General features: G+C 47.7%; 1 protein-coding gene across 7 annotated transcripts in view; it reads right to left on the reverse strand.

The window, feature by feature from the left end:
• The window catches only part of Frmd5 (FERM domain containing 5), a 282,263-nt gene that overhangs the window by 29,842 nt on the left and 237,394 nt on the right, over nucleotides 1-15,027 (reverse strand). For 5 of the 7 annotated variants that reach the window (XM_076929620.1, XM_034495555.2, XM_034495554.2 and 2 more), the window contains exons 7-11: nucleotides 13,310-13,397; nucleotides 7,151-7,239; nucleotides 2,254-2,317; nucleotides 1,749-1,840; nucleotides 66-140 (exon numbers count right to left, since the gene is read on the reverse strand). In XM_076929620.1, the coding sequence (XP_076785735.1) occupies nucleotides 66-140; nucleotides 1,749-1,840; nucleotides 2,254-2,317; nucleotides 7,151-7,239; nucleotides 13,310-13,397 (408 nt within the window). The remainder of the gene's footprint in view (nucleotides 1-65; nucleotides 141-1,748; nucleotides 1,841-2,253; nucleotides 2,318-7,150; nucleotides 7,240-13,309; nucleotides 13,398-15,027) is intronic. The other 2 variants (XM_076929619.1, XM_076929618.1) reach the window with 1 other exon arrangement.

A 15,027-nucleotide genomic window follows, 5' to 3' on the forward strand; every position in this document is an offset into this window, starting at 1 on the left:
TGCAGAGTGTTCTCTAGAAAAGGGTCTGGAAAGATCTGGAATAGCTACTTACTGTCACTATTTACCTGTATCGGAACCGGCTCCCTTTAAAGAATAAATTGCTGCTGGACACTGTGCGGACTTGGCTTGACTTCTCCAGCCTGTGGCAAAGTAAAGTTTGGGGTGACATGTGGCCCAAACCATCTCACAAGTTAATGGAGGGTGGTTAGTGTAGCCCGCAAAGGTTACTTGAGACTTCCTTTCAGGTTCAAGAAAAAGCCCTTGGCTCTCTGTGCAGGAGTGCTGCCCACCAGGAGGAAGACTCAACAGCCGAGTGGCCACACATGGGCTCGGAAACAAGTATTTGTTCCCAGGAATGAAACAGGCCCCAGAAAAGAAAAGGACAGGAGGCAGTTGCTTTCTTTTGATGATGCATTCTTTCTTTTTGCAGAAAGAATGCGGACGCTTCTGAATTCCCAGGGCAATGAGGGACCTTTAGGACTTTCCTCTCTCTACTCCCTGGGCTGCTCCTAAGCTCCGTGAACAGGAGTTTGTCTCTCAGACTTGCTTCTCTCTAGGTTCATGCAACTGACCAAATCTGGGCTTTGTCCTCACAGGCGAAAGGGAGACAGTAGCCAAAGAAAGCTGCTTTCTCAACAGCAGGGAAATTCAAGCTTGCTAAAGCCTCTTCCAAAAGTGTTCCCTTCAGAAGGAAGCCCACGCAGGGTAGAACACACAGTGTTCATTCAGTTCACCCTGGTGCTAGTATCAAGGGCACACTGAGTATTAAAGACTGAGAGTGTCTTCCCAAGACACAGCTCTGGGGGCTGTGGCCCTGGCAACTGGCAAATCAGTTCTGCTGGCTGGAGTCAGCTCTTTCCCCAAACTTCTTCAAGATAGTAGACCTAACACCAATGCTGGTTTATCACAGTATTTGGTGACAGCAAGAGTCACCTTAACTGGAATATATCACACTGCTTGGCATTGTGGTTTTTTTTTTTTTTTTTTTTTTTTTTTTTTTTTTTTTTTTTCTCACAGTGTCCCATGTAGCCCAGGCTATCCTGCAACTGTTTGTAGTTGGAGAGAGATGACCTTTAATTGATTCTTATGCCTCCAGCTCCCGAGAGCTGGCATTTGTTACTATGTCCTGTTTATACAGTGCAGAGTATTGAGCTCAAGTACTCAATAGCAAGTGAACTTCATTTGCAGCCCAGAACATCTATTAAAATACGAAGCATACTGTTTTGTTTTAAAGCAATGCCAAGGGGTTTGGTGAGACATTTACTTGGTGGCACCTCAGCCTCTTTCTGGTCCATTTCTTTGTACATGTTCACAGTTCAGATCTACATTCTTCATCAGAGAAAAGTAGATGCAAAAGTCTCCCAGACTCCTCCAAACTCTCTGGCAAGCAGTTATCTCTGGCTCAAACCTAGCTTCTCAGCAGCAGGCCAAATGGCTACCATCTCTGGCTCTCCTACCCTAAGTTCCCAGGCACTCGGCTCTGAGCTGCCTACCAGGAGGGAAAGCCCAAGTTCTCCCCAAGGCTGAGGTCTGAGGCCAGCATGCTGCTCTGGGTTGTGTGGGGCCTTTCTTGGAACTCCTGTCTTCCAGGCCTTCCAGGGTCCCACAGAGGCAGTGATTCAAATTAAGACACCCACTGGGCTTTCCTGCCACAACACCAGAATCACTCTGCTGGTTTCCTGTTTCTCAAGGTTGGCCTGCCTATCCTCTGGAGGCAGCTTTGTGGTCCCCAACGTGTGTCCACTCACTTGTAGAAGGCTTGGTTCTCAATTCCACATTTCCAGAGGTGCTTGCAGGCTTCTGGAGTTGGAGCAAAATATGTGAGAATAATCTTTTTTTCCTGCAAAAAATTCCATAGAGAAACAGCTGAGGTGGGTAGAGAAGCCTGGGACCCTGTGTCCTATGATACAAGAAGCCCTCTAGCAGCTGGCTAGCTAGAAGAGGGGTTCACAACAATTTACCACCTCACATCTGGTAAGCCTAGTGGCTCTTGGAAGCAGAACTTCCATCCACCTGACATTGTCTGGGGGGGGGGGGGGGGAGAGAACCTCATTTAACTGTTTCCTGGAGGCCATCTTTCTTTAGTGGATCCTCTGGGTGCTACCAGCATATCCAGGCCTTCCCACCCCCATATACCTCCACCTTTGCCCCAGCTGAGAAGGCAAATGTCCTCCTCTGGACTCTTGGCTGCAACTATGAGGGACTGTCACCGTGCCCCAGCCCCTCCCTTAAGAGAAGGAAGCTGGCACTCACCTCTTTCTGACTTACATATAAATAGAAAGTCTTTCCTTCAAATTTCAGCTTGGTCACCTCATTCCTAGAAGCACAAAGAGAGTGCTCGTCTGTCACCTGGCTGCAGGCTGCTTGTTCCCAGTAATGTAGTAATGCACAGCCCACCCGACGGGAAGGGGCTCCAGGCACAGACACAGTTTTAGCCAAAATTAGAACTGAGAACAAGACAGTAGTGCGGTGGCCTTAGAGAACAGTCTTTGAGACAGTTCCGTCCACAGCTTTCCAGTCAGTCACACTGTAATATTGGGGTGAGAGGAGGGTTTCGGGCTCATCAACGGTGGCTAAGAAAGGGCAACACCTGCACGGAAAGGGGGTGCAGGAGGAGGCATCGCTGCCAGATTTGATTCACAGCCCAGTTATCTGACGGGACTGTCGAATAGAAGACGCCACAGGTAGCTGATGAGGCCAAAGCTGAAGATCACAGCAAATTATGAAATACAACGCATCCAGGTGCTGAGGGTGCTGTCTTTCAGGTGACTGTGTCACTGGATGGAAAATGCAGTTTAATGCAGACAAATGTCAAACAATCTCAGGGAAGGGTGGGGCGACATACCAAAGAGAGAGAACAGATTACATGGAACAGTCATGCAGGGTACTGACCAGGAAAGGGGCTTAGGGGTTATTGTAGAAAAATCCTTGAAGCCACCAGCCCAGTGAATGGCTGCAGTAAAAGAGGCAGACAGGATACTGGGGTACGTCACCCGTGGGACAGACACAAATCAGAAGAAGTGACATGGTTACTGTACATGGCACAGCCTAGACCTCACCTCCACAAACTGCTTACAGCCTTGGTTACATTTACAAAGTGAGGGAGCTACTGGGGACTTACTTGGATGTCCCTGAGAGCCACCAGGCCTCCCCATCAGCCAGCCCTGGATGCCCAACTCAGGGCCCAACCCCCACTAGAGTTTTCCTTTTTCTGTCTGAGACCTCTAAGGAGGTCTGGTCATGCACATCTGCCACCAGTAGGTCTCCTGTCACCTCTAGGGAGGTTTCCTCACCATCCCAGTAAGTGGTAAGAAGGCAGTAATCACCAGGTACCTGATTTACTGTTGGACAACATCAGGGCAGAGGGATGTGATTCACTCTCACTGAGAAGTCATGGCTGGATCAGAGTGACACTTTACAATTTCCCAGTACAGGTTTAGAACTAGTGCAAGCTTCTTTGTGTCCCTTTCTGTCGCTTTTGGACAACCAACTGCCAGTCTTACACTCAGAATACAATGAACATAAAGCCTCCAGTAAGTGTAGAGGGTAGTTTTCCTTTTTTTTTTCCTTTTCGAGATGAGGTCTCACTGTGTAGCCCTGGTTGTCCTGGAACAGGCTGGCCTTGACACAAAAGTGATTCCCCCGACTCTGATTCCTGAGAGCTAAGATTACAGATGTGAGCCATCTGGGCATATGAGTTTGTTTTTTTCCTGTTGAATGTGAGGTTGGGTTTACATCTATGATTCTGGAGTTAAGACAGTTGGAGGGTTTCTGGGGAGAGAGAGTGATGGGAGAACAAAGGGTGGGGGAGGCAGGGGTAACTCAGGGGCTGAGAGGGGCTGATACATGGATAACCTGGTTCCTAGACTAAGACAACCTCTCTGTGAAGGGTGCCACCCTTCAAGGAACATCAGGCAGCACTAGGCAGCAAATGCCCTGCACAAGGAGAACTGTGGCCCAATCCCAGTCAGTCTTGGCTAGGAGACAGCAAATCCTCACATTATCACACAGGAAGTACCAAGACGGAGCCAATTTGGGGGATTATAGGTGTGTTGGGTACTCCATGCTACCAACTGCCTTGGGAATGGGACCCAGTGCCATATGTCTGAGGAGTAGTTGCTTGAGGACTCATTAATCATATTACCAGCCTCCACAAGAGCAATCAGGGGCAGGAAGGTGGCTGGCTGGTGGCCGTGTATCAGTTGAGTGGGAGAGCATGGGAAGAGATGACTACAGCATCCCGAGAAGAAAACAGCTCCATTCACACTATACTTGTCTAGAATGGGCAATTGAAGTGAGGGAAGGACTGTGGTCCTAACCAAACTCTCCCAGATCAAGAGAAGCCATGTATCCAACATATCTATCAGAAGGGCTAGCTGGCTTAGGCATGGCAGGCTGAGGCCCGATACAGAATTGAAATCACAGGAGGCTCAAACTATGTTCTCTTTCAGATGTCCATGTTACTTTTAAATTTTTAGATTTGTGTGTTTATTATGGAGTGTCTGCACAAGTTAGGAAGCCGGAAAGGGCCCATGATAGAGGGGAGGAGAAAAGACCTTTAGAGAGGATGGTAGACTATGTATGGTGTGTGTGTGCGTGTGTGTGCATGTGTGTGTGTGTGTGTGCATGTGTGTAAGAGTGGGGAAGGGGATGGGGTGGGAAGGGAGGAGGGGACGGGAGGGTGAGTTAAACTAAGCATGTATGAAAAAAAACCTTATGGAATACTACTACTTTGTAAGTAAATTAAAAAATATACTTTTTAAAAATCGAATTTGAACAGAGGTACTTTGTATGGGCAGACAATCCTTTCCCCAAAGAGATCAGTTATTAAATGAATATCTCAATGCCAGTGAGGGATAAGTTCCCTACTAGTTATTGGTTAGGGAAGCTCCTAGAAGCCCCTCAAATCACACAGGGTATTGTTGTTGCTCTTGTTGCCCACAATAACCACATGGTAAGGCCATGTTGCTGAAGAGCTAACACACTTTGGTTGCAAGACATGGAGAAGTACCTGGAAACTTCCTTCTAGGCAGCTCTTATAGTGCTGAAAGGTGGAAGAGAGTTACCAATGCACTTACCCAGTGATGGCCCCTGCAGCTACAATACTAACTTGCCAAGCAGGGTACGCCCACCAGTCCCTAATAGTAGTAGAACTGTTAGGGCATAACTAATTGCTTTTTGATTGGATCTGAGGCCTGCACCACAGGAGTGGAAGCCTGATGCTGTAAAAGTAGTCAAAAGGCCATGGCTGATGAGGTTATAGGTTCTGCTGAACCTGTGTGTTGCTGAACAGACTATTTTCTAAATATCTACATTTATACCTTGGGTCAGTGCTCAGTCTTGGTCAGTAAAACTGCTTTTTGCAAGATCAAACCAGCTGGTGATTCCAGCACAGATAGGGGAGGGGCACATGAGGATCCAACACTAGCTGAGGACCTATTGGCAACGGATGGCTGCTGAGAGAGAGAGAGAGAGAGAAAGAGAGAGAGAGAGAGAGAGAGAGAGAGAGAGAGAGAGAGAGAGAGAAGTCATTTTCCTTTGGGGGTGTGGTCACTGGTAGGCTGCACATGCAGGCAGCACTACGTGGACTCTGGGTATATTTAAAACGGGAAGGTGCTGCTGTCGAAAGGCTCAGTGAGAAATGGTGCTGAGCCTGGTGACCTGAGTTTAATTCTAGGGCCCACATGGTGGGAGGAGAGAAGAGACTGTGAAAAACTGTCCTCTGGCCATCACATACATGCTAAGATATGTGTGCCCACTACATACAAAATACATAAATGTAGTAAAAAATTGTTTTAGTCATGTGGTGGTGACATATGCCTTTAATCCCAGCACTGAGGAGGCAGAGGCAGGCAGATCTCTGAGTATGAGGCCACAGAGTGAGTTCCAGAACAGCCAGGGTTACACAGAGAAATCCTGCCTCAAAACCAAACCAAACCAAACCAAACCAAACCAAACCAAACCAAACCAAACCAAACCAAATCAAACCAAACCAAACCAAACAACCCCCCTCCAACAAAACAAAACAAAACCAAAAACAGATTTAAAAAAAAAAGAACATAAAAAGGGCTAGGAATGATGACATACACCTTTAATCCCAGTAGATTTTTTTAATCCTTCAGAGATGCAGAGGCAGGCAGATCCTTGTTAGTTTGAAGCCTGCCTGGTCTATATTGTAAGTCCCAGGACAGCCAGGGGGCTGTGTAGACAGACACTGTTTCAAAAAAAAAAAAAAGTCACAAACAAAAAGAGAGGATGTGAAGGAGAGGTATGGGGAGGGGAGGGGAGGGTTGTTGTGTCTTGGGGGAGTGGCCAGAGAAGTTGGGGTAGATAGTATCGAGATACATTGTATATATGTACAAAATTGTCAAAGATTACAAATAATTTTAAGAAAAAAATGACAGGTTCTCAATTATGCAGTGTATCTTGGTGAGACCGACAGATGTTAATAGAGACAAGGCAGCAAATAGGTCCCAAGATATCCACATGTCAACACATAGACGTCTGTGCCCAGCCACCCCCAACTGAAACAAGAAGGGGAAACAAGGTAGGTAGGTGCAACCGAGATGGTGGCTCCTGCATACTAGGTGTGGCAGGGAGAGGGAGGAAAAAGTGGGGATGTGACTCTGAGAGGCCAAGGGACATGGAGCCCTAAGGATGGAGATGTCTGAGACACAGCAGGATCTGAGCTCTTGCAGACCAAGACCAAAGGCGGTTTTACATGTCATACGTGACATCTAATTGTCTATGAACCCCTCCCTTGTTAGAAGAGTGAGAGCACTGGGCTATGTATTGAGATGTTTCCTGGATGGCCTTAGTTAAGCCAGCAGTGGCCCTCAGCGAGTGATGGACCCAAAGACTCAGTTCACTTGGGGACTTCTCTTCCCTTATATTGGCTCCAGTTGTAGGCTTCCCTCAAGATCAAACCCCAGTGCCCTCTCTGTCTGCAGAGGCTGTTGACTCTCAGGGACACCCTTTGAAGGGACAGGACCCCACGGAAAAGACCACTACCCTGATCAGTTCATTCTCAGCTTTGGGAAAGGCTGCAAACCATAGCTGCCCATCACAGACAAAGCACATGGGTACCATAGCCCCTCCCCAGTTAGTGAGGCATGAGGAACCTGTTCTGGAGATGAAGACAGACACTCACCATTTAATGAAGTGAACCCTCTTGTTTCCTTGAAGAACAACAAACCCGAAAGGAGTGAAGGCCAGAAACGCAGCATTCCCTGACACATCCTGTAAGAGAGAGACTTCTCACCGGGCCATAGAGGCGCAGACACAGAGGAGAAAGGGCGGAAAGCACATTGCTCTACGTCTGCGGTAGTGGTAAAAACCTTTGAGATCAGAGGTTCAAGGTCATCTTCAGCTATACTGAGTTGAAGATAGGGTTAGGCTGCATGAAAAGCCAGTCTCAAAAACCACAGACAGACACACCCATGTTATCTGTAGGTGAAGTAGGGGAGCTGCCTTTTAGTAGGTCACCGTAGGTAGGATGAGCCGGGCATTTCAGAGCACAAGACCACGGCTCGAGTCCCAGTCCTGCTGCTTGCCAGATGAGCCTGAGTGCGGTGGCAACTGTACTGTATGATGAGTGACATCGTACAGTGTGTGGTAATGAACCAGTCTCTGTAGGCTGATGTGCACAGCCAGAGAGAATGTCAAGACCATTGTATTGCTGGCAGGCTTTTAAAATAGTACAGTCACTTTGGGAAATAGTTGGGAAATTTTTCCAAATGGTTAGATACAGAGTTACTGCATGACCCAACAATTCCACTTCTAGGGATATGACCAAGAGAATCTTAACATGTCTATAGGTGCATGAGTATTAATACTACAGCTATTTAGAGTAGCCAAACAACGTGAGCAATCCAGTCCCGCTGCAGAGAAGAATATTCATCCATCAATAGGCAGATAAACCAGTGGCAGATACTGGTGCATTGCAATATTCGTCAGCAGTAAAGAAGGAGGGACTCACATATACAGAATGGCTGGGTCTTCCTGGGAATCATAAAAGTATTCTAAAATTAGATGGTAGGGTGACTGTGAACACACTAAAAACCACTGACTACACACTGAAAAGGGTGAATGTTATGGTAGGTGAAGTGTTGAGAGAGAGAGAGAGAGAGAGAGAGAGTGTGTGTGTGTGTGTGTGTGTGTGTGTACGGTTACTAATCAGGCCTGTAATCCAAAGTTGAGGCAGGAAGATCCTAAATGAAAGGTCTGCCTAGGCTACAGAGTAACTTCAAGTCAGTCTGGGTAACTTAGTAGGAAGTTAAAGAGGACTGGGGATTCCATTCATCGGCAGAACACTTGCCTAGCATGTGTAAAGTCCTAGGTTCAATCCCAGGTACTGCCAAAACAAATCAGCTAACAGAGGCAGCTCACCACTGTCTCTGTACACATAATACCATGGGGTTAATACCTCAGACGTTCAGATGAAGGCATGAGCAGCAGCAACTGGCTGAGTAGAACCGCCCAAGTCTGTCAGCACCAGGCTGGGGATTCTGCTGAGCAAGTGGGGTGAAGGTGCATCAGAAAACATGGGGCCTGATGCCCTCAAGTGGAGGGTACCAGTAGAAGAGGTTGCTTAGTGGAGGACCCCCCGGTTTCTTCTGGATCAAGACATTGGGCCAGCATCTGCTTTTAGGATACATGAGTGATGATGGAGACTTCTGGAAAACCTTGCCATCAAGTGGGCAGCTTCAGAGCTCGCCATCCTGGCACAGATATTTAGCCTGACTGGCCTTAGAGACAGGAGAGCCTCTGAAGGGCTCAGTGGGCCTTACCTCAAGGGAAAAAGCATTCGCCTTAAAGCTGCCTCACAGAGTCGGGTTTGCAATGTGAGCATCTGGGCCCAGGAATATTTGTGCTTTCCAAGGCTTTTGGACTGATTTCATCACTATCATTTCCTTTGGGCTGTGGCGAGCCAGACACTTGGCCATAAAGCACAGGATCATTTAATTCAAAGGCTTAGCAAAGGGCTTTAAAAGAAGACACAAGTCTGGTTTCTTCTGAGTCACGAGGCTGGCTTCCTCCTGCCTGTCACCAGTGCTTAGAGGTGATTAACAGCATATGAGTACAAGGGCACACAAACATGGCTCCTGCCTGCCACGAGGCAGCAGCCAGTCTAAGATAGAGGGTAGGCATTGGAAAGCTTTCTGTCCCTGTGCAGGGTGGACCCACGGACAAGAGATGCAAGAGGCATGACCTCATTGTGTCTGTGCTTATGTAGAACAGGCCATAGAAATATTTAGCAGAAATCGTGTAAGACAGTGATGTGGGTCAGTGGGGACACTGGGCTATGGTGGGGGAAGTACATATTTACAGGGGTAAGGGGAGGCTGGAGCAGAGGTGGAAAGGGTGTCTCATAAAGCCTTCTGAGGCACAGAAGGGTCTAGAAGGAAGAGCAGCTAGGCAGTGATTCTCAACCTTCCTGACCCTGTGACCTTTTAATACAGTTCCACATATTTGGTGACCCCCAACCATAAAGTCATTTTGTTGCTACTTCACAACTATAATTTTGCTACTGTTATGAATTGTAATGCACATTACTAATCTTTACAGCTTACTGTTATGAATTGTAATGCACATTACTAATCTTTACATCTTGCCACTCTGGCACAGATATCTGTGTTTTCCAATGGTCTTGGGTGACCTCTGTGAGAGGGTCACCCTAAAGGGATTGTGACCCATAAGCTGAAAACTGCTGGGATGGGAGGGTCAGGCCCCGAGAAAGAAAGTGGAGCGAGGAAGCCGGGTGGCTGGGAGGCCTCTGCTGTCTGTGTCCTTGCTAGCACATTAGCAATAGGGCAGAAAGGCACCTGCGCCACAGACCTGTTAGGTCCAGGTTTGGCTGCACTTTGTGATTGTAGCCAAGTCCCTTAGTTTCTCCACATTTTAGGTAGGGCTGTTACCTCAGAAACTCTGCATAGTGGGCGACCATGTACACAAGTTGCTGTGTCAACAGGAGCACAGCTACCAAGACTCCTGAACTTCAGACAGAACCCCAACATTTGATCTTTGATACTGACAGCTAAGGTTTTGTAGTCAAGCAGGAAGATCTGGATGGTCATGAACTTGAAGTGAGTATTAAGGAAGGGGTTGGAGGCTGTGACACAGTAGGAGGTGAGACCCAGGGAATGGTCAGAGGTGGGTGGTGCCTGCCAGGCTGTATGATCCAGACACCCACAGGCAGCCTCCCTCTGGGCCTAGGACCAGACAAGGACACTGGCAGAAAGCAACCATCAGTATGCACAGGACCAACGGTAGCTTCTTAATCAGTCCAGGAGAACAGAGCCCAGCTGAAGCAGCCTGCTCTCATTTAATTATCAAAACGATCCCTCTTCTGTCCTCCCTGGGGCTGCATGCCCCAGATTCCCTGGGCCCAGTAATTGCCTCCCTGTTAATAGAAACCATCAGTATTTATTACACCAACTGTGCCAGCTTATTTCAGCTCTCCTAGTAGCCACATTAAGGGGGTGCCTCGTAGCACATCACCGAAGTGAGCCTACTTAATGATAAGAGTGAGGACTTCTGAATTGCTCCCCACCTTGGAGGACTGAGGAAACACTCCTAGGGCCTACTCAAGGGACCTGAGGGTCATGTGTGGAGCCTTCAGTGGGGCCCTGGCATAGCCCAGGTGAGTGGGAGGCCCAGGTCTGGGAATGTGGGATAAAAGTCTCTTTCTTCCCTCACAGAAAGTCACTCAGGCTTCTCTCCTATACAGCTACACAACAGTGGGAATGATCTGAGTTCAAAGTTTTGCTCTGCCTCTCAGGGCCTTATGAACTATGGCTTTCTGGTATACCAACTTTCTATAAAACAGGGAGAAGACTGCCCACCCCAGACTGGCTAAAGAGTCAGTAAATATCAACAGGAAAGGACTCACTAACTCCGAATAGGAAGCTACCCCATTTCTCTTCTCCCTCCTTTATAGGAGTTGAAAAGCTATGGTATGTGGAATTGGGCTACACACAGAGAAAAGACGCTGGTTCCTTTTTGCAGCCTCTTCAACCTCTGGGTGTCCATGATGGACAAACATGTCAAAGTCAAGGCTGAGCCAGGAGTCCACGGCACCTACCTGAGGTCAGCTGACATGCTCTGAGGCATGGCCTACCTACCTCCGTGTGCTGTGAGTCTTATTCCTCTTACACAAGGCCTCAAGGGAACTAGACTCTAACACTGAGATGATCCGGTACCTTCTAATGACCACACCTGTCTTTAGGACAGCTTTTCTGTGCAATAGGGAAGGTTATGAAATGCAACCACCCCTCCCCCAATCCCCTTCCCACTAGACAGCTCACTGCCAGACAGGCCTATGTTCTCAGGGCCAGCAGTCATGGGCACTTTTACACATGTATTTATAGATGATATAAGACTTTATGTCATCATGATATAAGAATTATCAAGGCTTCCTAAATATGTCCTATGTATAACAAAACTGGTTTAGATTGGTCGTGATGGCTCACACTTGGTAGGAGATGCTGAAGATGCAGAGGGGGGATGTTTGTGATCAATAGTTTGAGATGATCCTGAGCTACACATTTAGCTTCAGATGTCCTAGCTCCAAGGACTGGGAACGTGACATTATTTTGAGATAGGGTCTTTAGAGAGTAAAATTAAGCTGAGGCTGTGAGATGGAACCCAGTCCAGTACTAATTGGTATCCTTTTCGAAGGGGGGGTTAGATTTAGACACTGACACAGTGGAGGGGAGACAAGACCCAAGATGAAGGAGGATGACTGTCATGAAGTTGAGATGGCTGGAACAGATGCTTCTCTCAGGGCTCTCAGAAGGAACCAACCCCATCAGCACCATGGAGCCACACTTACAGCCTCTTGCACAGAGGCAGATGTGTCTGTAGTGTTTAAGCCAATGTTTGCTATTGGGGGCCAACTTGTAGCAGAAAGCGGCTATCAGCTTTGCAGCCATCTTGAGCCATATACCCTGACATGTGACTTGGATTACAATAGCCTACAACAGCTGAGCACACTCAGATAATCTTGGTTTAGATACCTTGAGATTAAAGGTGTGTGAGATTAAAGGTGTGTGACTTAAGAGTATGACTTAGAAGTGTAGAGATCAGATTTAGAGACAAGACCTAAGGGCATGATTAAAGGTGTAACTTAGAGGCTTAGAAGTGAGACATATAAAAGGCAGAGGCAGACAGAGATCAGACACAGCAGACATTAGGGAGACAGAGAAGAGAGAACCAGACACAGCAGAGAGAAGACAGGTAGCAGGCACTTGGAAAAGAACTTGGAAGAAGTAACTTGGAACTTGAAGGGCTAGGGACTAGGCACTAGGAACTCAAGACTTAGGACTTAGACTGAAGAATAAATGGGATTGAATTACACTCTGTCTGGTCTGCATTCTTCGAGTCCGTCCTCACTCTCTCTCTCTTGCTGAACCCCGACCCGCAGAGACCCGCAGACCTGAGCGGCAGCTTGGGCCGGGATACAGTGGCCACCCAAACGTGGGTCGGCCCGGGCCTCAACATTTTGCTTGGGCCTCGACATTCTTTGGCCGCCCCAACGTGGGGCTAGTGTGGACCCTAACAGTTTGCAACATTGTTACAGTGGCCCTAAGAAAGGAACACATCCGTTCTTTTGTTACAGCATCCCTTTAACTGGAGGAAGACCCTGATCTTGTTCCACTCTCAGTCCTAGAGCTGCTGGTACTGCAGCCTTCCCCTGAATGAAAAGGATACAAAAATGAGCTAAGACAGGCAGTGATCCACATGTGGAACAACAGGGATGTAAGTTGTAGTGGAAGTGGCTGGAGCCAGGAAAGGCTGTAGATCTCATTGCTTTCAGGGGTGGGCTTACCAAATTCATCAACATGTGAGTAATTATGGAAGTTTCCTGGGTGCACTGTCCCTGATTGGGGCCTGCTTTACTCTCACAGGTGGGTAATGGAATCAAATTGCAGTCCCATGTGGTGACTTGTGCCACTATCGGCAATAAAACCCACTCTTGGAAAGAAACTAGACTACGGGTCAGTAGAGGGTGGACAGTTGCTGATGGCTGCTGATTGTTCCCTGTGGGAGCTCTCCACATGCCCTCTCAATTGATTTTCACCAAATTACCCACAGCTGCCAAAGCTGGGCACTGGGTTTGGGTTTGTTATTTAGATTGCCTTTCCCTGGGATCTTCTGACAGTGATGTGTCGGTGTTAAATCCAGAGGGGAGGAGTAACATGGCACCGACACAGGCAGAGGTGCTCCTGTACACTGAAGGGCTCATGGATACTCTCTGTGCTTTGATACAGGAGACACAGTCATTGAAGACCAAGGAGGGGAGTCTTACCTTGCATGGGTGAGGGTCCACTCCATAGGTCTCTAACGTCTGGGCCTTTCTTAAGAAATTCAGCTCAGATGTTGCTGGTGATTGACCACTGGAATGAAAAGGAGATGGTCTCTGAGCTCTGGTCCCAGTGGCTCCCCAGGGGTGAACTCCCTGTTAAGAAGTGAGTGGCTGGGCTCTCTGGTGGAGAAGCGGCACCTTGGAAGATCTGCCTATTTATTATATATATACACAGCTGAATGGTGGACGCAAGGTTAGTTAGTCTTGCTAGGAGCAGTCTCTGTAGGAGAACCATTTTCAGGCTGTAAACACCTCGGGGGAAGAAAGCTACTGTGAACGTTTTCTACACACACTGTCAACAGTTTCACTTGAACCTGAGGAAAGCTTTGCCTTCTCTCACCTTGGGTGGGAGGAGGCTTTACCACTCCCACTTCGATGAGGCATTAAAAAAAGATGTGATTAGAGGAGGCCACACACTCTCATTTTGGCCACAGAGTATTCAGCTTGGTTGTAGAACCAACTTTAGAGACTCAAGTTGAGAAGCCAAACCTACTCCATCTTGAAAAAGAAAAAAAACTCTGAGAACTTGACCTGCAGCTGAACTCAAGCTGCACTCAAGTACAGGAAGGACCCCACAGCTTGTCCTTGGCCAGAGTGACTCCCTAGCTACTTCCTAGCAACAGTTAATCACAGATTAGTCTGATTGTTTCAGATGTACTTTCAGACCGTTTGTGATTGTTCATGGTCCTGCTTCAGAGCACCCACCTGTCTGCTGACAATAGACATTCACTTACTTGCCAGGCTGGACGCCCTCTTACTTACTCCCATTCCCTATAAAACCTTGTCCTGCTGAGAGTTCGGGGCTGCTCTTCCTTCCCTTCCCATCCTGCTGTGTCACGGTTGGGGGGTGGAGAGCCCAAGCCCGAGCTTATAAAAGAACCCTAAAGCTATCACATTGGAAACACCTCCTTGGTGTTTTTCTGGGCTTCATGAATGCTTCCTGGCTCAACAAAGTCTAGGGTTAAAATTCAGAGTGAGGGCTGGAGGGGCAGCAGCAGTCAGGAGCACTATTCCAGATACCTGGGTGGCACCCACATGGCAGCTCACAGTCCCAGGGGATCTAGTGCCTTCTGACCTCAGAGTGCTCTGTACACACATGGTACAATGACATCCATGCAGGCAAAGTATCCATATGCACAAATAAAAATTAAAACTTAAAAAACAAAACTCGAAGTGAAGCAGGCTGCATAATGAGCGGGGTAGGCTCAGTGTGAAGAGCAAGGAGCAGGGGGGCTCTGCGGTTACAGTCTGCTGAATACAGAGAAGGTAGACAAGCTAGTGTGTGGTGTCTGTAATCTCAGCAGTTGGGAGGTAGAGAAAGGGGGATGGGTCAGGAGTTTAAGGCTAACCTGGACTACATGAGATCCTGCCTCAACAAACAAACAAACAAACAAACAAACAAAACAAAAATGAAATCAAAACAAATAAGCAAGAAACATCATCAGCAAAACCCTAAAAGAAAACACAGGGCGAGCAAGGCTAGCTGTTGTGAGCTTAGTGTCTTATCTTGTGTGTGTGTGTGAGAGAGCGAGCGAGAGAGCGAGAGAGAGAGAAAGAGAGAGAGAGAGAGAGAGAGAGAGAGAGAGAGAGCTCTCAGAGGATGATTTGCCAGAATTGGCACCAAGTATATCTACATATTGCATCATCATTTCACTGGCCAG

The sequence above is a fragment of the Arvicanthis niloticus genome, chromosome 2 (assembly GCF_011762505.2).
Source record: "Arvicanthis niloticus isolate mArvNil1 chromosome 2, mArvNil1.pat.X, whole genome shotgun sequence".
Classification (NCBI taxonomy): domain Eukaryota; kingdom Metazoa; phylum Chordata; class Mammalia; order Rodentia; family Muridae; genus Arvicanthis; species Arvicanthis niloticus.